Here is a 24,603-nt window from a genome sequence, read left to right on the forward strand (position 1 = left end):
AAAGCGGGAAAGTTATACTATTCTAGCGAAGGATAATTTAATCCTGCCATCCAAACAGAAAACGAAACAGCCTCCAAAAGCACATCGATTTGGGAGGGAAAATCAATCCCAGAAAGCCAAAATCAGTTTTGGGGAAAAGGGTTTTGCTTTCTCTTTCTAATTTTTGAAGGGTTTCTTCGTTAATCTTATATGTTAGATTTTGATTTCGATTTCGATTTTGTTGAGATATGAAAAGGCGACACTGCGAGAAAGTTTTGATTCGTATTCACAATTTTGGTACACCATTGATTTCTGGGTCTTCTGGTTTGCCTGTGGATTCACTTCACATTGAATCAGATCGGCCGTACACGTTTGGTCGAAGTAGTAGTAATGGGTTTTGTGATTTTGTCTTTGATCATAGCTCTATCAGTAGGAAGCACTGTCAGATTCTATTTGATAGCCAAAGTCACAAACTTTATATTTTTGATGGCGTGATTGTCTTACCTTCAGTTAGTTTTAGTCAAGTTTATGATGAGTTTAGGAGAAGATTAGTTGATTTTGAGGATTTGGGGAATTTGAAATTTAGTGTTTCTTTGAATGGTGTGTTTGTTAATCGTGTTAGGGTTAGGAAAGCTAAGATTCAGGAGGTTTCAATTGGTGATGAGGTATTGTTTGTTTGCGGGAAGGAAGGGTTGTGTTATAATCATGGTCGAGTTGGGTTTAGGGTTCAAGAGATTGATTTTGAAGGAAGAGATACTTCGATTATATCGGTCTCGTCAGGACATTCTCGAGGAACTTTTTCCAGTGGGAAGAGAAGCAAACGGGTTTTTGCTCCGATGGAAAACGAGATTAATTCTCCAGTTTCTGGGGTTTGTCCACGTAAAGCTGTTGGTGTTGCTGAGAGAGTGAATTCTCTTGTAAGCTATTGTAGACATATATTGAGCAGTGATGATCCTATGTCTTGCCTTAGGGTATCTATTATCTCAGATTCTGGAAAGGAATGTCTATCTTGTTGTACATCCAAAATGTTAAGTTCGAAAGTAAGTATAGTGGCCGATAATAGAGGAGTTAAGAGTGCGGAGAAAAATCATGAGATTGGTCATGGTTTGTCTGGTTTAAGGTTGAGTATTGAACGGCCAAGCCCAAATTTACATGTAGATAGAAGACTAGGTGTCTCTGACTTGATTAGTGAAATAGAATATGACGGTTCTGCTTGTATTTCTGTCAGTGCCAAGACTAGGACTATGCTTCCTTTTGATGGGGTAAAAGAAAACATTCCCGATATTAGTTGCATCGATAAAGAGAAAAGTCATCTATGTTCTCTCCCAGCACCTCCAGCACCTGGGAAGAACTTTTATCTAAATCGTCTTCAATATATTGAACAAAACTCAACTGGTAGTCAACGGGTGGTTTCCTTGCCAGAACTTCTCCACCCTGTGGAAAGCATTCAACAAATCTTTATTGCAACATTGACAAGTGATATCTTATGGTAGGTTGAAAAGAGTTTATTTTTATATTTTCCCTATTAGTCTAAACAGAAGAAATGGATACTCTATCTTCATTTGTTCTCCATGCTTGTTCAAGAGTCTGACGAAGTTGTATTAGCAGGTTTCTTACCTGTTGTGAGATACCTAGCCACTTGCCTGTGACTATTGCATGTCACCATGCTGAGAGATGTTGGAGTTCAAGCCCTGATGCAAGATCTACTGCTCCTTTGCCAAATTACCCAAATGTAACTATGGTGTACGTAATACTTGATCATATTTCTGTTAAAGGGAACGATGAATAGTGAATTAGTGATATTCCTGTTTATTTTTGAAACTTGATTACTTCCTTTCTAAATATTTTTTATCTTGTCTTAGGTTTCCACCATTTCCTGAGGAAATTGCATTTGGTAAAGACCGCAAGAACCGTGGCATTGCTTGTCATCACCCTAAGCTGTTTATATTGCAAAGAGAAGTAAGCATTCGTGTAATTATTACATCTGCAAACTTAGTGGCAAGACAGGTAAGAGTCTAGGCCTTAGTAATATACTATATACTATGAATCACAGACGAGTCTCAGGCATCACATTGGCTATTATGAGGTTTCAGCTATATTCAGAGAGTTTTATCATATTTCATTTCTAATGGAGATTTATCATTCCAGTGGAATGACGTGACCAACACAGTTTGGTGGCAAGATTTTCCTCGAAGAGCAGACCCTGATGTTTTATCCCTTTTCGGCCATTGCCGAAGAGAAACCAATCATGGTTTAAAAACAGATTTTTGTGCTCAGCTGGCTGGATTTGCTGCATCACTTTTGACTGATGTTCCAAGTCAGGCCCATTGGATTATTGAGTTCACGAAGTACAACTTTGAACACTCAGCATGTCACCTTGTGGCTTCAGTGCCTGGAATTCATTCTTATAAGCCATCTTATCTTACAGAGTCTGTTTGCTCAAATACCGTAAGTAGCTTCATCTTCCATCTTTTATGCATGCTTTCTCTGATTAGTATCAATATCTTGAACTCATTTTTTATTGGTTCACTTAGTTGTTTTTTTCTTAAAGAATATTGAAAGTTTGATTGGGTCCTGTATCTTAGAAATTTTGGTCAATACATCCCTTTCTTGACTAATCTTATGATTATTGTTTCACAGAATTTCAATGAAGAATTTCTGGGATCTGTTGAAGCATCTGTTGTAGGTCTCAGTTACCTTTTCCGTTCTGCCAATGATTCCACAGGCTTACAACTGAAACGACTGGCTTCATATATCCGCAGAGCCCGGGAAAATTCTCTCGGAATGTTGGAACTTGTTTTGAGAAGAAATACGAATGTGCCTGCTGACGCGAATGCTGTGAGCGTCCTTGTTCCTAACCCAGATGATGATTCAAGAGATGGTAGGTAGTTACATTTCATGTATTACAGATCGCTGTATGTTCCAGACATGAATTAACATTATGTGACTCGTCTAAATTGCCTTTTGACAGATTTTGTCCAACTAGGCTTTTTGCCACGGGATATTGCAAAATGGGTGTCTCCTTTGTGGGATATTGGGTTCTTTAAATTTGTGGGATATGTGTATCGGGATGAAGTCCTTGGAGCTGCTTCTAGTAGGAGCAACGAGAAGGTGCAACTAATGCTGCATGTATTACAGGCATGGTACTCTTCATATTCTTATGAGATACTTTGCATAAATGGAGTATGGATACATCTAAAGATCTCAAGAATTTTGCAGGGAGTGTCCATTTCAGATGTGTCAAAGTTGATTCAACCTAATCATGTTGTTGCATTGTGCTCGTTGATTGCTTCAGTTCAGAGATGTTCTGGCATTTGGAGGCTACAAGAGGTAAGTTTGATTATTAATAAAACAAATGAATCTTCTGTATTGTACGAGAGTATATCAGTCTTTAACTGTGTGGTCTTCTGTATTGGGTTCCTCAAAAGGTGTTAGGCCGTTACAAGTGGCCCGAATCTCTGGAATCTGATTTCGTCTACAGTAAGTGCATTGCCTATGATAATGGTAAACAAACACCTAATCAGGTTATTAAGTTTATTGGTTTTTTTCTTCTTATAATAGGTGCATCCTCGATTGGAGGCTCAGCAACTTCAGGATTTCAAGCTGATTTTTCATCAGCTGCAGGTAAAAAAGCGTTACAGCATTTTGACTCCCAGGAATCTGATCCAGAGGTACCGTTTTGTTTCGAAGCACCCTTAAAAACTGTTACTACAAGTTTTGTGCATGAAACGTTTGCTCTGTGTTCTTGATCAGTGGGGATGCTGGAGTAATAGGGAAGAACGGGAAGCTCCTTCCATTAAAGTCATCTTCCCTACCATTGAAAGAGTCAAGAATGGCCATCATGGTGTCTTGTCTTCAAGACGTTTGCTTTGCTTCTCTGAGGTATTTGCTTATTTTACACTTGTATTATACCCAAAGCTTTTGTTCAGAAAGAAACAGTAAGGATTGCTTTGGACTGATTCAATAATGTAATGGAAAATATGAATCTCAAAACTTTGTTTTTTTTGACTATCTTGTGCAGAAAACCTGGCAAAAGTTGAGATATAATAATGTGCTTCACGATGCAGTTCCTAATCCTCAAGATAGAGTTGGACACCCGATGCATATCAAGGTAAGAACAACGCAGAACTCTGTCTGTGACAATAAAAGATTCTACGACTTGGCAAAACCTGACTCTTACACTGTAGTAAAATGTCTTTATAAACGATGAACAGGTGGCTAGGAGACTCTTTACCTCCACGAGAGGTTCACGATCTTCTTCGTTTGGTTGGGTTTACTGCGGCTCACATAATTTCAGTGCAGCTGCCTGGGGACGGACCATTTCCAGATCCTCCAGGAACAACCAGGACGAGTCCCACAATGCCATCAGATCAGTTAAAAAACTTCGTGTATGTAACTATGAGCTCGGGATTGTCTTCGTTTTCCCTCCGCCTCATGAAGAAATGGATTCATGTGACCGGTCTAAGATCGATGATATTGTGTTGCCGTTTGTTGTACCGGCTCCAAAATATGGATGGAGTGATAGACCAGCTACAGGTTTGGCTATGAGAGAAGCTTTGGCTGAGTTTAGGGAAGGCCTTAGAAGTTTCTGTGGAGAATCAGAAGCTGAGGAAGAAGTGGAAGAAGAAGATGAAGATGAAGATGAAGCTGAAGGAAGAGTAGAGTTTGTTGCAGAAGAGGTGAAGCAAGAGGAAAAGGCTTATGCTGAGGCCTTGTGGAGCCAGGTTGAATCCTCCTCCTCCCTCAGCTCCTGAAACGTTTGACAAAATGACGAATATACCCTTGTATCTGTATTTCTATGTAACTAGTGAATTGTTTGCAATAAAAATAAAATTTTGAAAAAAATAATAATAAGAAATGAAAGGAATTCATTTGATAATCTAAAGCGGAAATTAGTGCAAAAAAACAAGCGAATAATGCTGTACATTGAAGGAGGGACTAATTATTAGATAAAAGGTTATATAATTAGATATATTATTTATTTCTTAAAAGGTTATATAATTAGATATATTCGAGTGGTTAGAATTTTTTTTTTCCTTTGTAAAACACTTAAAACTTAAAAAAAGTTTCCGGTCTATAAACATGTAAAGTTGAAAAAGTAAATAAGGGATATTCAAAGAGAAATTATAGCGGGATACAAAAATGGATCACCACAAACAATATAATAGCAAAACGAAAATGAAACTCAAAAGTTTTCAGGTCTCTTAAACAGTATATATACCCATGGCCATCTTTCCATCAAATCATCCAGAAAAAAATAAAACAAAAAAAAATAAAACAAAAAAAAAAATCTTTTTTATTTTTTAATAAAACAAAATAAAAAAATAAATAAATGGGATACACAAATGTGTCCATTTTATTAGGCCTGTTGGTGGTCTTTGTTTCACCGGTGGTGTTCGCAGATGATGTGACACCAATCCCAGAGGCCAAACCCCAAGTGGCGCAGTGGTTCAAGGCCAACGTCGCTCCATTGGCTCAACGTAAAGGCTTAGATCCAGCTCTCGTTGCTGCTGAGGCTGCTCCACGTATCATCAACGTATGATTCACACTTTATTGTCCCAAACCCATCCTTGTAACAATAGATTTTGATACAAAACTTTGAATATATATATATATATATATATATATATATATATATATATGTAAAAATTATTGCAGGTGAATCCAAAGGGAGGTGAATTCAAAACACTAACGGACGCAATAAAGAGCGTTCCTGCAGGGAACACAAAGCGGGTGATCATAAAGATGGCTCCTGGGGAGTACAGAGAGAAGGTCACTATCGACAGGAACAAACCCTTCATTACATTGATGGGACAACCCGGTGCCATGCCTGTTATCACCTACGACGGTACCGCCGCCAAGTATGGAACAGTTGATAGCGCCTCTCTCATTATCTTATCCGACTATTTCATGGCCGTTAACATCGTTGTTAAGGTAAGTGATCCTACTATATATTAGACAACGAGGCAATGATACATTCTCTTTTTTGGCCAATGCTAAGTTCTCTAGATTTTTTCATATGTAGAATACTGCACCGGCGCCAGATGGTAAAACAAAGGGAGCACAAGCCTTATCTATGAGAATCTCCGGAAACTTTGCTGCTTTCTACAACTGCAAATTCTACGGTTTCCAAGACACAATCTGTGACGATACCGGAAACCATTTCTTCAAGGATTGTTACGTCGAAGGAACATTCGATTTCATCTTCGGAAGTGGAACCTCTATGTACTTGGTACGTAAACCACATTTATATATCTCATTATCTCGTACATATTTTATGAATACATAAAAATCTGAAATCTCCAATATACATGTTTGAATTCAAAAGGGAACACAATTGCACGTGGTTGGAGATGGTATTAGAGTGATCGCAGCGCATGCAGGAAAGAGCGCAGAAGAGAAGAGCGGGTACTCTTTCGTGCACTGCAAGGTGACTGGAACCGGTGGTGGAATCTATTTGGGAAGAGCATGGATGAGTCACCCTAAGGTTGTCTATGCCTACACCGAGATGACCAGCGTTGTCAACCCCACCGGATGGCAAGAAAACAAGACTCCCGCACATGACAAGTAAGTCCACATTTCACATTACATAAAAAATGTTGTGAATATCACCCAATCGGTCATGTTCCTTATGCCGGTTATATCAAAAATGACAGGACCGTGTTCTACGGAGAGTACAAGTGTTCAGGACCAGGATCACACAAAGCCAAGAGAGTGCCATTCACACAAGACATTGACGACAAAGAAGCTAACCGTTTCCTTTCCCTCGGCTACATCCAAGGATCCAAGTGGCTTCTCCCACCACCAGCTTTGTAAACTCTTTAATATTAACCTATTAAAATTAAAACGTAAAACTAAAATTAAAACTACTACTTACAACCTTTTCCACCGAAATATGTGTATCGGTGTATATTTTTTTGTCGCTAATTTCTTTCAATTTCCAAAAGTCCTCTCTTCTTTAAATACTATGGAGGAGTTGAGATTTGTGTAATTTTGATTTCATTATAATAAAATGTTGTCTCCGTTAATTCGTAACTCTTATATATTAATTTGTCTAAGTAACCCCTTTTCTATTCCTTTGATGACGTAATTATATCATATTATTGAGACTCCGATATATTTTATCTCGAGAATTTAATTGTTTTTCTCATGTTCTTATGTTTGATATATTTATAAGACAATGACATGCTATTATCAATTTAATTTGCATATCATGTTCATAATATTGTCAATATATGGAGAGCATTATAATCACGATGGTGATTATCACATTATTATCCTTTCAAGGTAATCGGGGGAGAATTTTGTACCAAAACTCAATTTAATCATAAGACTGATTATAAATTTATTGTACCTAAATGAATCTTTAAATAGTTAGACACAGTTTATCTTCATAGAGTGTAACTGTTGATGCATACCATCTTTTACGTGACTATTCAATGAGATAGTAAGAAAAAGACATCCAAAATTGGCTGAACAAAACAGAAAAGCTGATTCTACAAAGTTTTTACAGTTGTAATTAGTATTGCACCACCATTTCCAGGCGATAAAGAGCCGATAAGAGTATTTTATTTTAATTTGTTATATAATTAAGTGTAATTGACTAAAATGTTAAATTAATATTTTTCAATATTTAAAGAAAAAATTATTACAAATATGTAATTTAGAAATCTTATTTAACGTATCACCATTTCTTACCGATCAGAATCTAACTGAACTATATATCATCTCTTACTATATCATCATCTGTTACAACCAATTTTTTTTTTTTATTATTGTCTAGTATTGTCAGTCAGATCAGTACTGTCTTGTACAATCTAAGCAGATATGAGATAAGAAAAAAGATTTAAAAAAATTCATAAATAATGGACATGCATATGTAGTTGACTAATTGGTAACGTTCCACTCTTTATGTGAATCTACGAAGCATTTTTAGCACACACACACAAAAAAAAAAAAAAAAAAAAAAAAAAAAAAAAAAAAAACTTGTACTTTTCCATGAGCACACAATATAAGGAAAGCTCTAGGTTTCCTATACGATGCAGTTTCGGTAATTATGTAATTCCTATTATATGAAAATGTTTGATTAATATGATCATTTATTCGAGTCTCTGATGATCTGATCTCTGATTAATAAAAAAAAAAAAAGACACACTACTTGATTTCCACATTAATCACAATTCACACACCAAGTGCATGAGAAATGACTGCTTCGAGGAATATAAACCACAAATATAACGTCAAAAGTAAAAATACCACAAACGAGAATAATAGTAAAAGGAGATCTATCCGGTCAGACATCGATGATCCCGGCAACTACAAGTATATAAAAAGTCCCTTCAGGCTTCTTCATCTCTTCAAATTTTTTTCCAAATTTATATATATATATTTTCTTTTATTTTCTTTTTAATTTAAAAAAAAAAAACTAAAAAAATAAAAATTAATAAAAGATGGGTTACATTTCTCTGTCCCTAGTTGCATTACTTGTATTTTTTGCCTCGCCGGTGGTTCTCGCCGACGATATAACCCCAATTCCAGCAGACAGAGCCCTAATCTCGCAATGGTTCAAGGCCAATGTTAAACCCTTTTCCCAGAGACGGGGCACGCTAGACCCTGACCTCGAAGCTGCTGAAGCATCGAGACGTGTTATCACCGTAAGTAAATCACAATTTTATCATACTTATAAGATTGATTTATGTATTGAATCCAGATTTCGTATTTGAGCATTTTTCAGTTTTTGAGACAAAGAAACCTGATAAAAATTGCATAAATATATTTTAATCGTTGTACTTAATTTTCAGTTTAGTTGGATTTGTTCGGATTAAAACAAAAAGTAAACCATAATCAATTTATTTTCTTTTAGTATCGATTCTTGTATCGTTTTCTTTGGCACGGTTTTACCGTTTTAATTTGTTCATATCACTCTAACCGAATTGTACCCAAATCAATGCATACTATCAATTATTCCAATGCAGGTAAATCAAAATGGAGGCGGCGATTTTAAGACAATAAACGCAGCAATCAAGAGCATTCCATTAGCAAACAAGAACCGTGTGATCATCAAGTTGGCTCCTGGTATATACCATGAGAAAGTTACCATCGACATAGGCCGACCATTCGTTACATTGCTTGGCAAACCTGGTGCGGAAACCAACTTGACTTACGACGGAACGGCCGCTAAATACGGCACCGTAGAGAGTGCCACGCTTATCGTCTGGGCCACAAATTTTTTGGCAGCCAACCTAAACATTATAGTATGTATACAAATTTAAATCTCAGTTAGTAGTATACATACTATGTTACGGATTAGTTGGACCTAATTAAATTTTCTGTTTCCTATAGAACACTTCTCCGATGCCAAAACCAGGTACACAAGGACAAGCTCTAGCTATGAGAATCAACGGCGATAAGGCTGCCTTCTACAACTGCAGATTCTATGGTTTTCAAGACACTCTTTGCGACGATAGAGGCAACCATTTCTTTAAGAATTGTTACATCGAAGGAACCTATGATTTTATCTTTGGAAGAGGAGCTTCCTTGTACTTGGTACGATGTATACTTTTAATTTTTTCGATCTCTTTTAGCGCGCACACACATATATAGCATGACTGATAAGTCATGTTTTATTTATTTGATCCATAGACTACGCAATTGCACGCTGTTGGAGATGGATTAAGAGTGATCGCAGCACACAATCGACAGAGTACAAACGAGCAAAACGGGTATTCTTTCGTGCATTGCAAGGTTACTGGAGTCGGAACCGGGATCTACTTGGGTAGGGCTTGGATGAGCCACCCTAAGGTCGTCTATTCCTACACTGAAATGTCTAGTGTCGTCAACCCATCTGGATGGCAAGAGAACAGAGTGCGCGCGCATGACAAGTAAGGATATCAATTTCACATTATATATGATCATGCATGTAAATCTGCAGTGGTTGAAATCCCAAATCAAAAATGATAAGAAACCAACACTAGGTATATAAGCAATAAGGATCAATAATTCAATCATTTCTAATTGAGTTAAACAGTCATAATTTCTCACAGAGATATTGCAATAGTTTTTATAAGTTTAAAATGTGATTTGTGACAGTGCGAACCAACCATCAATTAACCATTAATAAGTAATTTTTTTGATATGATGAATGATAGGACGGTGTTCTATGGAGAATACATGTGCACGGGACCAGGATCACACAAAGCGAAGAGAGTGGCACACACACAAGACATTGACAACAAAGAAGCTAACCAATTCCTTACCCTCGGCTACATCAAAGGCTCCAAATGGCTTCTCCCTCCTCCCGCTTACTAAATCACACCCAATCATTACTAAAATTATATACTTTTGACTAAAAATACATGTATATTGGTACAATAGTACGTTTTGTTTTCGAAGAGTCCTCTCTTCCTGTATATGATGGAGGAGTAGAGACTTGTGTAATTTTGGTTTCATTTTATAATAAAATACTCAACTTTTCACAACTGAGAAGCGGATAAGAGTTAAAACATACTGGTTGTGAAATTACGTTTTTGGTTATAATTGTAGATTCACAAAAAAAAACATTTTGGTAATAAGCTAAGTTTTATACCAATTTTCTGAATTTCCCTGTACAATGTTGAAACAACTTATTTAAAGCAAAGAAACTAGAAAGAGAAAATGATACAGCCAAAAATTAAGGATTGTTTTTCATTGGTGGAACATTTTGTAATCTTTTTTCTTTTAATCAACTTGATAATGGACATTACCGGTATACACACAGTAGAAATAACACAAATTTTTGAAAAGACATATAAGTTCTATCGAAAATCACTTGGAAAAATGTAGGAACTGTCATTAACGTAAAGCAAACCCAAATTTAGAAAGTGTCAGTTTAGTTAACACTGAACTAATCACTCCTACCTGTCTAGCAAATTTCCATTCAAACATAAATTGTGGTTTAGGTCCTTTTCAGGTAAATTTATAAATAGAAATATAGCAAATTAACAACATAGTTCTTTTTGGAGGAGTCAATATTCAACATGTTGACTTAGCCAACTGTAAATTTTCCTTTTCGTAGATGGTGACAGATGAATTTACAAATTTAACTACATTCAAAATTACTTAATTTGTATTTATAACAAAATCAGATATTCAAAAATGCTTCAAGAAATATAAACCACAAACGAGAATAGTAAAAATAAGATCTGTCCGGTCAGACATCAACAAGCAAGACAAGTATAAAAACCCCTTCAATGCTTCTTCATTTCTTCCATTTTTAAAGTAAATAAGATAGTAATAGTAACACGTAGTTTTTTTTTTTTTCATTTTATTATTTTCTTTTATTTTGTAAAATAAATAAAAGAAGATGGGTTACATTTCAATGTCCGTGGTTGCATTCCTTGTTGTTTTTGCTTCGCCGTTGGTTCTAGCCACCGATACAGATCCGATTCCTGAAACCAGAGCCCAAATCCCGCAATGGTTCAAGGCCAACGTTAAACCATATTCCCAGAGAAAGGGCACGCTAGACCCCGCCCTCGAAGCTGCTGAAGCAGCGCGACAAATTATCACCGTAAGTTACTATATAATCTAATTTTGGTTTGGTTCGGTTCATATCGATTTAACCGAATTAGGCGCCGTTAAATTTTTTGCTTATATGAATAGTTACAAATATGTTAACTCGAGTGAAAAATGAAAATCTCATTGCAGGTGAATCAAAAAGGAGGCGCTAATTTCAAGACGATAAATGAAGCTATCAAGAGCATTCCAACAGGAAACAAGAACCGTGTGATCATCAAGTTGGCTCCTGGTGTCTACAATGAGAAGGTCACGATCGACATAGCTCGACCATTCGTTACATTGCTAGGTCAACCTGGTGCGGAAACGGTCTTGACTTACCATGGGACAGCCGCTAAGTACGGAACCGTAGAGAGTGCAACTCTTATTGTCTGGGCCGAGTATTTCTTGGCAGCTCACCTCACCATTAAAGTTTGTGAAATACATATATTCGATCTACGTTACTACATTACATTAAATATTAATTGCTACTAATTTGATTTTGTTATTCTATAGAATACTGCTCCAATGCCGAAACCAGGTTCACAAGGACAAGCTCTAGCTATGAGGATCAACGCTGATAAGGCAGCTTTCTACAGCTGTAGATTCCATGGTTTTCAAGATACTCTCTGTGACGACAAAGGCAACCACTTTTTCAAGGATTGTTACATCGAAGGGACCTATGATTTTATCTTCGGAAGAGGAGCTTCCTTGTACTTGGTAACCTTAAAATTAGTAGACATCTTTTAACATAAATAAATACATATATAACATGTTTTATTAATAATACATTTATTTGTTTGTAAACTCGATAGAATACGCAATTGCACGCTGTTGGAGATGGATTAAGAGTGATCACAGCACAAGGTAGACAAAGTGCAAACGAACAAAACGGATACACGTTCGTGCATTGCAAAGTCACTGGAACCGGAACCGGAATCTATTTGGGCAGGTCTTGGATGAGCCACCCAAAAGTCGTCTATGCTTTCACAGAGATGACCAGCGTGGTCAACCCATCTGGCTGGAGGGAGAACCTCAACCGCGGATATGATAAGTACGTAACATTTCGTACCCTCTCGTTTACATACATATAACTCAACCAACTACATTTGCTTAATTATATATCTGATTATAAACTGAATCGGATATTGTGTGTTTTGTATAAATACAGGACGGTTTTCTATGGAGAATACAAGTGTTTCGGACCAGGGTCACACTTAGAGAAGAGAGTGCCTTACACACAAGATATTGACCAAAACGAAGTTAGGCCTTTCCTCAGTCTTGGTTACATTAAGGGCTCCACATGGCTACTTCCCCCTCCTAAATACTGAAATTTTTCTTAAGACAAAATATTTGTTGTAACTGTTCTTTAATTTATAAATGAAATGTTCCCATCTTCTTATACTTTCTTTCTTTTTTGTATTGCTTAAGATATGAATTGATCAATATTTTTTTACATATATTAATCTATAGTGAGTGCATCTCCAATCCATTCATTTCAATATATACCCCGGAAGTTTGTGGTGTTTTTGTTTTTCCTTTATTTAGAAATTTCTATACGGTATATATACAAGATTTATTTTTTGTAAAATATCATAATTATGTTCACACACTATTGAGTTCATGATTTGTTTTTGTTTTTCTTATGATAAACGTTCATGATATGTTTGAAGTACAAACAAAAAGAAAGAGTCAATGTCTATGTCAAAAAAAAGAAAGAGTCAATGTCTATCCATGACATGTTTTTACAAGAATTTTGATTTTTATAACCAAAATGAAGTAGAACACACACATTTTCTAGATTTCATCATTTTAATAGTTCTAGTTGCCAATATTTTTCGTATATACATTAGGTTATGATGAATTAGCTTCTTCTTTCTTTATTTTTGTCGGCTAATTAGTTTATTTTAATACATAGAGAGATGCATGCATACAAATTTATTGAATTAAAAGACCCAATCGTAAAAAAATATATATATATATATGCACCGACGAAGCCGCCGCGAGTAGCCGCGTCACAGCCAGGTCAGCAAAGAGTCGCCATCCAATTAAAGAAAGAGAAGGATAGCAACTTTTGCAACGTGTTCTGCTCAGTCCGACTTAGATTCGGAATCTGGTTCTCACGATTTAAGGACCATCCGATTTTTAACGGCTCAGATTGTTTAATACCATTAGTACGGTATTGTCACGTCCGCAGGGAATCATGGCCCTATAATGAACTCACTTCCATGTTTTTCGCATCTCCTCGTGATAACATTGACGGTCAATTTTTTTTCTTTCACGTTTTCTTGATATATATTAAAAAGGTTTTAACTATATATTTTGTTGGTCATATGCAATAGTATATTCGGATTAAATCATTTGTAATTTCACCAATTATGGAGAGATATTCCTAAAATGCCCTCTAAATATAGTATTTAAAGCATAAGATGCATGTTTTTTTTTTCTTTTTTTTTTTTTGTAACGTGGACCTTATGTAAGCAGGTCTGAAGTTTATCCATAATTTGCTGTCCTATATGATAACATTAAGTAAATGTATTCCATATATATTATAAGTCTCATAAGTGATATAATACAATATTTGGGGAAAAAAATGAGTCATACAACATAATCAACAAGGTAAAAGTCATATAATTAATGCCGTCCCTAGAAACAGTCTGTCCCAGCTCCATCCTTATTGGGTGTCCACGTCCCGACCCTGTCACAGGAAACCAGTAAGATAACGGAAACCGAAAATTTCAAGAAACCAAATTTGTATTCTTTTCCTCAATTAAAGTAAATATAAAACATCCCTGAAATAGTGAAATATCACATGTTTTTTCCAACAACTAGTGTTAAATAGTCGAAATCAAAATCTTCTCCACCATTATGTACAATTTTACCAGGTTGGTATAATCTTAAATACTTTTAAAAACTTTTGTAGTTCGTGTAATTACTAATTTTTCCGAACATTTTTTCGATTATTATTTATAACTTTCCAACTCAACCCAATATTTTTTTTAGTAAATTTAAAATGAATGTTAATCTTCTAAAGATATGTTTGACTTAAAAAGGAGAAAACAAGATAGTTGTCCTTAAAAAAAAAAAAAAGTCAAATGAAGTAAAGAGAAAGAAAAAAAAAAAGATTAGACAAATCCAAATAGATAATAAGGGGCAAAAGAGTCATTTCAGGAGATAATTAGTCTCCGTCTGACGTAGGATACGTCAAAAATATCCAATCTCATTCAAATTACGCTTTCTCATCTTTCCCCTACAAATACTCATTTCTTTCTTCTTCTTCTTCTTCATTCATCACAACAAACCAAAAACTCCAAGTTTTTACCTTTTTCCCATTTCAATCGGTTAATTTCTCCGATCACGAGATACAAATTTCAGTTTTCTGAAATCTTGGATCTTCCGATCACTTTGGATTTTTGGTTTGTTGATTTTTGTTTCCCTTTGAAGTTCGAATTTTTTTTTTAGTGAAACAATGAATGCTTTAGCTGCAACGAACAGAAACTTCCGTCATGCATCGCGAATTCTGGGTTTGGATTCGAAGATCGAGAGAAGTCTTATGATCCCATTTAGAGAAATCAAGGTTTGACTTTTCTTTTTTGGGGTTTTACACTTTTTTTTTTTTTTCGTTTTGGGGAAAACTCGTCTCAATCTTGGTTTGGGTTTTGACTTTGATTCTCAGGTTGAGTGTACGATACCTAAAGATGATGGAACTCTGGTTTCGTACATCGGATTTAGGGTTCAACATGACAATGCTCGTGGACCCATGAAAGGTGGAATTAGATATCATCCCGAGGTAGGGTCTTTAATCATTTCCATCATCTTTCTTTGTCTTTAATCATTTGTTTTCGATCTAGGGTTTAAAGGTGTAAACTTTGGGGTTTTCAATTGAAGAAATTGCAATTTAGGGATTTGGAATTAAGGGTTTTGCTTTTTTGGTTTTGAAGGTTGATCCCGATGAAGTGAACGCACTAGCTCAGCTGATGACTTGGAAAACGGCTGTAGCAGACATTCCATACGGTGGAGCTAAAGGTGGAATTGGGTGTAGTCCTCGTGACTTGAGTTTGAGCGAGCTTGAGAGGTTGACTCGTGTCTTCACGCAGAAGATTCATGATCTTATTGGCATTCACACCGATGTGCCTGCTCCTGACATGGGCACTAACGCTCAAACCATGGCTTGGATTCTTGATGAGTACTCCAAGTTTCATGGTCATTCCCCTGCTGTTGTCACTGGAAAGCCCATTGTAAGGCTTTTGTGTTTTTGATTATATCATTCTGAGTTCCGAATCTGTTGATAGTTCGATGTTTCTGTGTGATTGATTACCAAAGTTTTGAGCTTTTTGATATGTAATAACTGTTGGATCACTTTGGTGTAGGATCTTGGTGGTTCATTAGGTAGGGAAGCTGCCACAGGACGTGGTGTAGTCTTTGCCACCGAAGCTCTTCTTGCTGAGTACGGGAAATCGATTCAGGGTTTGACATTTGTTATTCAGGTAAAACTACTATCAGTTAATCTCATATCTCAAGCTTGATTTTGTATAATATGAGAAAGAAATGTTGAGAGATTTTGATAATATGTGATAGGGTTTTGGGAATGTTGGAACATGGGCTGCGAAGCTGATCCATGAGAAAGGTGGAAAAGTGGTTGCAGTAAGCGATATTACTGGTGCAATCAGGAACCCTGAAGGTATCGACATCAATGCTCTCATAAAGCACAAAGACGCAACTGGAAGTCTCAATGATTTCAATGGTGGAGACGCTATGAATTCAGACGAACTGCTCATTCATGAGTGCGATGTTCTCATTCCCTGCGCTCTTGGCGGTGTCCTGAACAAGTCAGTTCAAAAAATTCACTCATAAATCCACACCAACCATACAGATTCATTCATTCTCTGAATCTTATATATTTTCCAAAATTTGGCAGGGAAAATGCTGGAGATGTGAAGGCAAAGTTTATAGTAGAGGCAGCTAACCATCCAACTGATCCAGATGCTGATGAGGTAATGCATCGATAACACAAGAACTCACCCCTAAAACTCCTAGAATCTAAATCCTAACATGTTTTGTTTTGGCAGATTCTGTCGAAGAAAGGAGTGATTATACTTCCAGATATATACGCAAACGCAGGAGGAGTGACTGTGAGTTACTTCGAGTGGGTGCAGAACATTCAAGGGTTCATGTGGGAAGAGGAAAAAGTGAACTTGGAGCTGCAAAAGTACATGACTCGAGCCTTTCACAACATCAAGACAATGTGCCATACCCATTCCTGCAACCTCCGTATGGGAGCTTTCACTCTTGGAGTTAACCGAGTCGCTCGAGCCACCCAGTTGCGTGGTTGGGAAGCTTAATTCAGCTGAATCCCCCCCTTATACTCTGTTTCTTACTCTGTTTACCGTTTTTTTGTTTTGTTTCATTTTTACTGAAAATCATTGAGCTTCCGAAATGGAAAAGGAAACAAATGGATTGAATAAACTAACAAATTGGAATAAAATATGATTGGATTTTCTCTTTTCCTTATTACGCCCATGTACTTCTCAAAGCAAAACGGAAGTTTCAAAGCAGAGGATGATTTAGGGGTTCTGATTTATCTTTTTAAGTTACCAATAGTGAAACCAAAACATATGTTAAATTCGGTTACAAATTATTGTATTTCCATGAAATTTCATAAATAATAAATTATATATATAAAACCGGAAATCAATTGAAGTTCACAAAAAAGTTGTTACATATCATAGCATGATCTAATAATCTAACGTATCAAACAGCAGTGGTGACTTGATTATTTCGATGGATAGATAGTGAACCTTCGTCGAACAAATGCATCAGAAGATTCTTATGAAAACTTTTAACTAAAAAAGAAGGTTCCAAAAGTGGAGAGTACATGGTCCTCATAACCATCTCTCTTTGTAGTGAAGAACAATAGTCGTTGTAACTAGAAACTGTCACATTCAATTGGAATCCAATTCCAAATAAGAAGTCCAGCTCTAACAAGTTCATCTCCTCTGTGGTTATTCCTCCAACTTTCGCATAAAATGCATTATTGTAACACCTATATTTTGTCAAAATCAGGTACATTTGTTAGAGAAATGTTAAGGAAAGAAAAAGAAAGAAAAAAAGAAAGAAAAAGGATTACTATAGAGTATAGACTATAAAAAGATAGATGATTGATGGGAAAACAAGTAGCAACTAGGCCAAAACCTTTAAGACTTGCTAGTTTTTTTTTTTTTTTTTTGGTTCAAAAAAGACTTATTAGTTCACAGTTCACAGTTCACTTATGTATTTTCTAGGCCAAACATTTTTAGACTTACTAATTTAGAAACATCATTCCAAAAATTTCTAATTTTGTAATGTGTGAAAATAAGCTTGCATGCTTCAATCCATTTATATTATTATTTCTATAAAAACTTCAACCTAAATAAAGATTAACGTTAAAAAAATGAACGTAACGAGAACAAATTTCATTCTAATTAAAAAGAATCATAATTTTTTTTTTCTAACAAAGGAACTTACAAGTCATCCATGAACTTAGCAGAGACCAAGACGCTGGTGATAATGAGCCTATGGACATTAAAGGAATCAATGGGCAAAAATGGCTGCTTTTGTATGAACCGATCCAAATATATATACGCAACTATGTAACACGAGTCGCTACAATCTGCGTACTTGAAGATCCTCTCCATATAGCTTCTGATTGATATAGAAGGTTTGGCCAGTGCATTGAAAGCTGAGATCCTCTGGTGCTCCCTGAACGGACGGCTCAGATCGTCGTTCGTCTCCGACACCCTTTGTAGGAGAGATGAAATCGCCGTTATGACATTTGGCATGATCTCAGCCATTGGTTCTTGATCGTGAATCACCTTCTGATCAATCTGATAAGCCATTGGATTTGGAGGGAGATGTGTAGGTTATTACATGGATTATGTTTGTGTTGTTGTCTCCTCTTTTGCCTGTCGTTTTGGGTGTATATATAGAAATAAATAGTAGTTGGTACTTGGTACATGTATGTGTTAATATTAAAATAAAGATATGTTGTATCGATGTTAATGTTTTACTTTAGTCATGCTAATGATTATTGGATTCTCACTACTAATTCTCCAAATATTATTTCTTTTGATTAATGGTTTTATGGCAATTTTTTTCTAAGCTCCAACCACTAAATTTGGACCATCATTTGGTTGGCATATTTTTTTTTTTTTTTGAATAACCGCGGGTCTTCCAAAGGCTTCTTAGGTCCAAGGACTAATTCCACGAGACTGGCAATTCCCCTATGTAAACCTGCCAGTGGCCGTGCCTCGAACCCTGGTGGCGGAAGTCACAGCCGTGACCCCTTTACCACTAGGCCACAAGGTCCGGTTTTTAAAGACACAATGTTTGATTTAGATTAATAAAGTCATTAGGTAAGTATTATTTGATTAAAATATTTATTATAAAGGAATAAATTTTTTCATATATAAGATTTTTAAACAGAAAGCTTATGAAAGTAAAGGCATATTGGGTTGGATTTTGTTGCTAATCACGTCACTGAATAGGTCAGAACTCAGAACTATAGAACATTAAAAGAAAAAGGTAAATAAGTAATCTTACCATGAAGAATAATCTAAAAGAATTTCTCTATTCCGACTTTCCGAATATGACCAAAAACGTTATAAGCATTAGTTACATCTTTGTTGAAGAGATGCTAATAAAATAAGATAATGCTAACTTGAGAGATTTGGTTTTCGTTGGGATAAAATTGGCTAACCACCAAACTAATTCCCCCTTAACTTTGTTCTGACTTTCACTTTTCTTGTAGACTCTACCAATATGTATATTATTCTATACAATGAATAAATTTACCCTAATATTAAGGTATTAGTATCCATGAAATGCTGTTATGCGATCATATGAGCCCCCTGTTCAAAAAATTGGGCGCCTAACCGATTAATTGGCCGACTAGGCACTCGGCGGAGGCATACCGCCACGATTTTGTCCAAGTCGGACACATTAATCGTCGAACCGATTTTTCGGCCGATTAAATGACTTGGGCGTTGAAATCGCCGAATTATTGTAAAAATTCAAACTAATTTCGGCCCAGACAAAAGATGGGATGGGCTGTAAATTACTGAGCCCACTTTAACTAATTATTTTAAAGACGAGAGCAAACTATTTATAAGGAAACATCACCAACTACTTCTTCTCAAAGTTTCGATGTGGGATGTTCATGTTTTGGGTAGGACTTAATAACTTTTTTAAAAATATCAATTAAATTCGGAATTAATTGTAGGCGCATTTATTCCCATGACAACTAATCAAGCTTGCCAGATTTATCCGAATTAAATATCAAGTAATTAAACATCAAATAACTTATATTAAGAAAATATCAATTAGATTTCTAATTAATTTAAATATCAAGTAAACATATGATTTAGATCCTTCAAATAAAAATTTATGATAATACATCATTTCCATGTAATTATTTGTAATATAACATTATATATTTTGTTTTTATATTAAATAAATAATATAATATTAAAATTAATCCCCGATTAAATCCCGAATAATTGGCTAGGCGCTAGGCCCACCTCCACCGCCCGATTGACGCCTAGCGATTTTTTGAACAAGGTATGAGCCAGGACCAAGGTGCCAAACACGTTAAAGAGTAATGAGCAACATGTTGTGAATATTCAAAGATTTGTGTATATTTAGGGTCACTGAATCTTATATCTTTTTCACTTCTCATTATTTTTTAATTGGGATATCATATAATTCGTATCTGACGGTGATTTGTTTTTTAAAATTATTTATTATTAATTTGATTTAGATGATTATATATTTATATCACGTCTTATATTCTCAATGTGAAAGAAACTGAAATGATCAAAATTATAGTATGTTTTTGTCAGCTATTTAAATAGAATGTATATAAATTATAATGTGTAAAAACCGAGAAGAGACAACAGAAATTTCTATACATATTAGAAATTGGTGAAGTAATCTTTACAGACTCACTTAATCAGATTTACTCCACATAAAGACAAATCCTTGATAATGTCACTAAACAATCTCTAAAAATTTTCCAAATGCACGAAACAATGGAATGGGTTTTACACTTTTACCTATGCTTGATTGGTTCATGAGGCTAAAATATGGGCTTCTTACGGATGGCCCAAATGATATTAGAAAATATAAGAAGAGATATCGGCCCAAATGAATTTTAGAGAGAGTTGTCCCATTTTCTAATTTCAGAATTCAGACTCAACTAGTTTCGAGTACTAATGCGTTTATTCAGATATTTATTAGTTGAATTTGAGTAACTAAGAGAAGTTTACAAAGGTGAGATGATACCACATCTTTTATTATGTATGAGCTGACAAGTACATATTAACACACACATAAACCAACAAACAAACAGGTAAAGAGGTCCTCTGAGAGAATCCTCTGTTTTGGGAGAAGAGCAACAAATGATTTTTGATTAGCCGTAGCAGCGGATAGGGTCCTTGCAGCTCTTTGCAGGTGATTGAGCGTTGCCATGCATTCCACCTTTGACTAGGTATTGCTGATGGTACTCTTCAGCTTTGTAGAATTTCTTTGCCGGTAAGATCTCAGTCACAATCTTATCCTCCAGTTTTGTCTGCTCTTTCTCTAGAGACTCGCGTGCTAGTTTCTCTTGCTCTGGTGTGTAGAAATATATACCTGATCGGTATTGTGCTCCCAAAAGCTTTCCCTGCAACAGTTTAAAGATCCGTTAAGAATTGAACGTTGTCAAGTAGAATGATGGTTATAATTGAGGACAAGGACCATCAAAATTGAAGTTCAAGACAAGAACACAAATTCACTCTAAGCATTACCATATACATGTCGCTAGACTACACAACCCAAACCAATCAGAAGAGTCAATTAAATAGACAAGAACATTCAAGCAAAAGAGTCAACAAAAAGTCAACATTCTTGAATTTTTCTTATGAAACTATCTACTGAACTCAGAAATTCCAACTTTTTACTTGAAGCCATTGAATCAAGCAGAGCAAGTCTCAGGACACACAAATTTGACCAGAAATTAACAAAATTAGACACCAAAACCCTAGATACCTGACGATTCAAGGTGGTAGGATCATGCCTAGACCAAAACAGATCAAGAAGCGTCTCATAAGTGCACTCTTTAGGATCAAACTGAACCCTAACAACTTCTGCATGGTTCGTGGTGTTCGTACAGACATCTTCATAAGACGGATTGTGAGAGATCCCCTGAGTGTAACCAACTTCAGTCACGGTCACGCCAGGGATTCTCTGGAAAGCAAGCTCAACTCCCCAGAAACATCCGGCGGCGAACTCAGCAAACTCGTTTCGCGGCGCCGGAACATCGTTGTCTGGCTCTTGAGCTATCGGAGAAGGAACAACCACAGGTTTGACAGCCACTTGAGGAGGCTCCTGAGCTATTGGAGAAGGAGTAGTTTCAGGTGTATCTACTACTTGAGGCTCCTGAGTTTTCAGAGAAGAATCCATTGTTAAGTCTTAAGTGTATTGTTGATGATAAAACCTCGTGAAGATCGTTTATATATAGAAAGAAGCTAGTCCGTGTCAGAGATTAACACCTAAAAATCAACGCTAATAAGAATATTCAAATTTCAATATTAGTATTTGACACACAAGAAAAATACGTGCAATAATACTATGTGTAATATTTCTAATTTGTTCAATTGTTAATATATCACGCTTCGTTTCATGAATTGTATTTGAAAATGTCTATAGAAAATTAAAGTCCAACAACCATGATTATAATTTGGAAACATCATTTAGATTTTAAATTTTTGGTTTGTCTGATTTTTTTTTTTTAATCAGAAATATAAGTTTAAATTATAGGATGACTTTAATAAGCAATCATGCAAGTATGCAACTTGTAGGTTGGTGGGCACGTTTGTTTATGCAATGAAAACTAGATAATCATTAATATGGAGTGGAGACTAAAGGAATGGCCCTCCTAGACTCTTCTTTTTTATTCGTTGGCTTCAATTATAAGTCTACGAGTTTCACAGATCTATTCAGGATCGCAATGATTATTTAGTTTAGGTTGATAGAGTATAACATCAATATTACAACATTGCAAATCAAATTCCAAAGAAGTAGTTACATAGCGTGTGATCAACTTCGGCAGTTTTACACAATATATTGCACACAAGTCCTTAGGTGCTAAATCCTCTGTTTTGGGAGAGGAGAAGAGGAAAGGAGCTTTTTAGCCGTAGCAGCGGATTGGGTCGTTGCAGCCTTTGGCAGTGGATTGCCCGAGGCCGAACCGCCCACCCTTTGACAGGTACTGTTGATGATGCTCTTCAGCTCTGTAGAATTTCTTAGCTGGCAAGATCTCAGTCATGATCTTCCTTTCCATTTGTTGCTGGTGACGTTCAAGTGACTCACGGGCTAGTTTCTCCTGCTCGGGTGTGTAGAAGTATATTCCGGATCGGTATTGGGTCCCCACGTCATTTCCCTGATCACATTAAATTCATAAATCAAAGTATCGATGTTAGCATAGAAGTAAGCTACCTAGAAAACAGAGTGCTTAAAACTAAAGAATGTCATGATTGTAACATTCACAGGAAGATATATCCTACTAATTCGGATCCAGAGGTTTTGATACGTGTATGTATATATGCCAATGAAAGTCAGAGAAGATGCAAATGTGAGAAGAAGCCTCATGCACAAGAGAGGATTAATACGATCTTTTCCATCATAATAACACCGCAACACAAGGTTAACATTATCGAAATAGATGTTCCGAGTTTGCAACAACAGAAATTGCTAAGACCATCGAACCTAAACAGACCGCTCGCTTGGGCATAAGCTACTGAATTGCCTCAAACAAAACTAGCGAAATGATTATCGTTCTCTGTGCACAGATGCAAGACAAATGGTAAGCCAAACTAACATCCATATATCCAAACATGAAAGCCATTGCTGATCAATGATCATGAACAGACCAAGAAGAACCTCTCTGAAAGCCGTATCTCTACCTCAATTAAAAAGAGAGCAACAGAAGAGAGAAAACAGAGCTACTACAGAAGCTGGATCATATAAAGATTCAACGACCAAATTTAACTACTTAAGCCTCATAGTTCAACAAAAATCAAGATTCAATATCATTTCTTTCCTCATACTCTACTTGGATGACCAAGGTTCCAAAATTACAAGTTTTTTCAGAGTTTAGACTGGTGATGAAACCAGAAAGCCATCAGATTTGAGAAAAAAATCAAGAAATCCCTAAAGCACAACAAGTCCTCAGGCTCAGGCACATCCCAATTAGAATCAATAATCCTAAAGACAAAATCTTTCTCAATCCCCAAACGTGAAAGGTTAAAACTTTAAATCTTGGATTAACCGTACCTGGCGATTCAAAGTGGTGGGATCATGCCTAGACCAGAACAAATCAAGCAGAGACTCATAGCTGCAATCGTTGAGATCATATTGAACCCTAACAACCTCCGCATGGCTCGTGGTTCCTGAACAAACATCTTCGTATGAAGGATTGTCTACGATCCCTTGTGTATATCCAACCTCGGTCTGAGTCACACCTGGGACTCTCTGAAACGCCAGCTCAACACCCCAGAAGCAACCAGCGCCGAATTGAGCAAACTGATTCCCCGGTGACGGAGCGTCATCGTCGTTTCCCTGAGCGATCGGAGAAGGATCCATATTGTTTTGCCCAGTTGATCCCAAACCCAACCTGTTGAGTATGTTCATGGAGAAATTTCTAGAGAGAGATATGAAGAGAGGACAAGAGTATGGAGAGAGAGAGAGGCTGTGAAACGGAAGACGTGTCTTCCAGTATTTTGCGTTTGCGTTTTAGTAGCGATCGCGATAAAAAAATAACCACAACTTTTAATCGACATTAGACACGCTGACACGGTCAAACGGTGAATTTACTAAACCGAACCAGATAAAATTACCTAAACTTTAAACCGATATCGGTTCTCCAAAAAAATCTGAATTTTCCGCGATCGAATCGCTCAGATACAAAATTCAATGTAATCAAAGAATCTAAACATAGATAACTCAAATTCTTTTTTTTTTTAATTATTATATATTGATTGATTGATAATTTAAACATAGATAACGTTGTTAACATGTCAT

At 36.2% G+C, this 24,603-nt stretch overlaps 8 protein-coding genes across 9 annotated transcripts; 5 read left to right on the top strand and 3 right to left on the bottom strand.

The window, feature by feature from the left end:
- The first annotated feature begins 20 nt into the window (after nucleotides 1–20).
- Nucleotides 21–4,858, top strand: LOC9309376. Of its 2 annotated transcripts, none has more exons than XM_021020455.1 (12): nucleotides 21–1,468; nucleotides 1,588–1,722; nucleotides 1,842–1,986; nucleotides 2,128–2,427; nucleotides 2,620–2,860; nucleotides 2,951–3,117; nucleotides 3,199–3,309; nucleotides 3,408–3,459; nucleotides 3,541–3,650; nucleotides 3,733–3,861; nucleotides 4,001–4,090; nucleotides 4,194–4,858. In XM_021020455.1, the coding sequence occupies exons 1-12, from the start codon at nucleotides 228–230 to the stop codon at nucleotides 4,731–4,733; spliced, it is 3,261 nt and encodes a 1,086-aa protein (XP_020876114.1). In that variant the 5' UTR covers nucleotides 21–227; the 3' UTR covers nucleotides 4,734–4,858. The 2 variants fall into 2 exon arrangements, with proteins under 2 accessions (XP_020876114.1, XP_020876115.1); XM_021020456.1 differs by having other exon boundaries at nucleotides 1,842–1,938.
- Nucleotides 4,859–5,222: 364 nt separating this feature from the next.
- On the top strand, nucleotides 5,223–7,028 carry LOC9307339 (pectinesterase PPME1). Its single transcript, XM_002871223.2, has 5 exons — nucleotides 5,223–5,515; nucleotides 5,638–5,913; nucleotides 6,005–6,211; nucleotides 6,308–6,546; nucleotides 6,636–7,028. The coding sequence occupies exons 1-5, from the start codon at nucleotides 5,312–5,314 to the stop codon at nucleotides 6,793–6,795; spliced, it is 1,086 nt and encodes a 361-aa protein (XP_002871269.1). The 5' UTR covers nucleotides 5,223–5,311; the 3' UTR covers nucleotides 6,796–7,028.
- Nucleotides 7,029–8,337: 1,309 nt separating this feature from the next.
- On the top strand, nucleotides 8,338–10,457 carry LOC9307340 (probable pectinesterase 49). Its single transcript, XM_021022346.1, has 5 exons — nucleotides 8,338–8,633; nucleotides 8,955–9,233; nucleotides 9,322–9,525; nucleotides 9,622–9,860; nucleotides 10,128–10,457. The coding sequence occupies exons 1-5, from the start codon at nucleotides 8,430–8,432 to the stop codon at nucleotides 10,285–10,287; spliced, it is 1,086 nt and encodes a 361-aa protein (XP_020878005.1). The 5' UTR covers nucleotides 8,338–8,429; the 3' UTR covers nucleotides 10,288–10,457.
- Nucleotides 10,458–11,228: 771 nt separating this feature from the next.
- On the top strand, nucleotides 11,229–12,968 carry LOC9307341 (probable pectinesterase 50). The gene is made up of 5 exons (XM_002871225.2): nucleotides 11,229–11,524; nucleotides 11,662–11,940; nucleotides 12,025–12,228; nucleotides 12,324–12,562; nucleotides 12,680–12,968. Exons 1-5 carry the CDS (start codon nucleotides 11,321–11,323, stop codon nucleotides 12,837–12,839), a joined length of 1,086 nt encoding a protein of 361 aa, XP_002871271.1. The 5' UTR covers nucleotides 11,229–11,320; the 3' UTR covers nucleotides 12,840–12,968.
- A 1,646-nt stretch (nucleotides 12,969–14,614) lies between these two features.
- Nucleotides 14,615–17,016, top strand: LOC9307342 (glutamate dehydrogenase 2). The gene is made up of 7 exons (XM_021022347.1): nucleotides 14,615–15,085; nucleotides 15,185–15,298; nucleotides 15,450–15,746; nucleotides 15,879–15,995; nucleotides 16,087–16,337; nucleotides 16,427–16,502; nucleotides 16,578–17,016. Exons 1-7 carry the CDS (start codon nucleotides 14,978–14,980, stop codon nucleotides 16,848–16,850), a joined length of 1,236 nt encoding a protein of 411 aa, XP_020878006.1. The 5' UTR covers nucleotides 14,615–14,977; the 3' UTR covers nucleotides 16,851–17,016.
- Nucleotides 17,017–17,042: 26 nt separating this feature from the next.
- LOC9307343 (cyclin-U4-2) lies at nucleotides 17,043–18,637 on the bottom strand. The gene is made up of 2 exons (XM_002873262.2): nucleotides 18,013–18,637; nucleotides 17,043–17,551 (listed from the first exon to the last, which is right to left on the bottom strand). The coding sequence occupies exons 1-2, from the start codon at nucleotides 18,381–18,383 to the stop codon at nucleotides 17,260–17,262; spliced, it is 663 nt and encodes a 220-aa protein (XP_002873308.1). The 5' UTR covers nucleotides 18,384–18,637; the 3' UTR covers nucleotides 17,043–17,259.
- A 2,107-nt stretch (nucleotides 18,638–20,744) lies between these two features.
- Nucleotides 20,745–22,310, bottom strand: LOC9309377 (peptide methionine sulfoxide reductase A2). The gene is made up of 2 exons (XM_002873263.2): nucleotides 21,571–22,310; nucleotides 20,745–21,205 (listed from the first exon to the last, which is right to left on the bottom strand). Exons 1-2 carry the CDS (start codon nucleotides 21,982–21,984, stop codon nucleotides 20,954–20,956), a joined length of 666 nt encoding a protein of 221 aa, XP_002873309.1. The 5' UTR covers nucleotides 21,985–22,310; the 3' UTR covers nucleotides 20,745–20,953.
- Nucleotides 22,311–22,496: 186 nt separating this feature from the next.
- On the bottom strand, nucleotides 22,497–24,402 carry LOC9309378 (peptide methionine sulfoxide reductase A3). Its single transcript, XM_002873264.2, has 2 exons — nucleotides 23,857–24,402; nucleotides 22,497–22,963 (listed from the first exon to the last, which is right to left on the bottom strand). Exons 1-2 carry the CDS (start codon nucleotides 24,211–24,213, stop codon nucleotides 22,712–22,714), a joined length of 609 nt encoding a protein of 202 aa, XP_002873310.1. The 5' UTR covers nucleotides 24,214–24,402; the 3' UTR covers nucleotides 22,497–22,711.
- Between the last annotated feature and the right edge of the window lie 201 nt (nucleotides 24,403–24,603).

The sequence above is a fragment of the Arabidopsis lyrata genome (assembly GCF_000004255.2).
Source record: "Arabidopsis lyrata subsp. lyrata unplaced genomic scaffold ARALYscaffold_6, whole genome shotgun sequence".
Lineage (NCBI taxonomy): Eukaryota > Viridiplantae > Streptophyta > Magnoliopsida > Brassicales > Brassicaceae > Arabidopsis > Arabidopsis lyrata.

Coding starts and splice junctions, on each gene's coding strand:
- LOC9309376 (XM_021020455.1), top strand. CDS start 228: ATGAAAAGGCGACACTGCGAGAAAGTTTTGATTCGTATTCACAATTTT. Junction 1,987..2,127: donor CAAACTTAGTGGCAAGACAG/GTAAGAGTCTAG, acceptor TTATCATTCCAG/TGGAATGACGTGACCAACAC. Junction 3,651..3,732: donor CCCAGGAATCTGATCCAGAG/GTACCGTTTTGT, acceptor GTTCTTGATCAG/TGGGGATGCTGGAGTAATAG.
- LOC9307339 (XM_002871223.2), top strand. CDS start 5,312: ATGGGATACACAAATGTGTCCATTTTATTAGGCCTGTTGGTGGTCTTT. Junction 5,516..5,637: donor CTGCTCCACGTATCATCAAC/GTATGATTCACA, acceptor AAATTATTGCAG/GTGAATCCAAAGGGAGGTGA. Junction 6,547..6,635: donor AAGACTCCCGCACATGACAA/GTAAGTCCACAT, acceptor CAAAAATGACAG/GACCGTGTTCTACGGAGAGT.
- LOC9307340 (XM_021022346.1), top strand. CDS start 8,430: ATGGGTTACATTTCTCTGTCCCTAGTTGCATTACTTGTATTTTTTGCC. Junction 8,634..8,954: donor CATCGAGACGTGTTATCACC/GTAAGTAAATCA, acceptor ATTCCAATGCAG/GTAAATCAAAATGGAGGCGG. Junction 9,526..9,621: donor GAGGAGCTTCCTTGTACTTG/GTACGATGTATA, acceptor TTTGATCCATAG/ACTACGCAATTGCACGCTGT.
- LOC9307341 (XM_002871225.2), top strand. CDS start 11,321: ATGGGTTACATTTCAATGTCCGTGGTTGCATTCCTTGTTGTTTTTGCT. Junction 11,941..12,024: donor CAGCTCACCTCACCATTAAA/GTTTGTGAAATA, acceptor GTTATTCTATAG/AATACTGCTCCAATGCCGAA. Junction 12,229..12,323: donor GAGGAGCTTCCTTGTACTTG/GTAACCTTAAAA, acceptor TAAACTCGATAG/AATACGCAATTGCACGCTGT.
- LOC9307342 (XM_021022347.1), top strand. CDS start 14,978: ATGAATGCTTTAGCTGCAACGAACAGAAACTTCCGTCATGCATCGCGA. Junction 15,086..15,184: donor TCCCATTTAGAGAAATCAAG/GTTTGACTTTTC, acceptor TTTGATTCTCAG/GTTGAGTGTACGATACCTAA. Junction 15,996..16,086: donor GTTTGACATTTGTTATTCAG/GTAAAACTACTA, acceptor AATATGTGATAG/GGTTTTGGGAATGTTGGAAC.
- LOC9307343 (XM_002873262.2), bottom strand. CDS start 18,383: ATGGCTTATCAGATTGATCAGAAGGTGATTCACGATCAAGAACCAATG. Junction 17,552..18,012: donor GCTAAGTTCATGGATGACTT/GTAAGTTCCTTT, acceptor GACAAAATATAG/GTGTTACAATAATGCATTTT.
- LOC9309377 (XM_002873263.2), bottom strand. CDS start 21,984: ATGGATTCTTCTCTGAAAACTCAGGAGCCTCAAGTAGTAGATACACCT. Junction 21,206..21,570: donor CTACCACCTTGAATCGTCAG/GTATCTAGGGTT, acceptor AAACTGTTGCAG/GGAAAGCTTTTGGGAGCACA.
- LOC9309378 (XM_002873264.2), bottom strand. CDS start 24,213: ATGAACATACTCAACAGGTTGGGTTTGGGATCAACTGGGCAAAACAAT. Junction 22,964..23,856: donor CCACCACTTTGAATCGCCAG/GTACGGTTAATC, acceptor TAATGTGATCAG/GGAAATGACGTGGGGACCCA.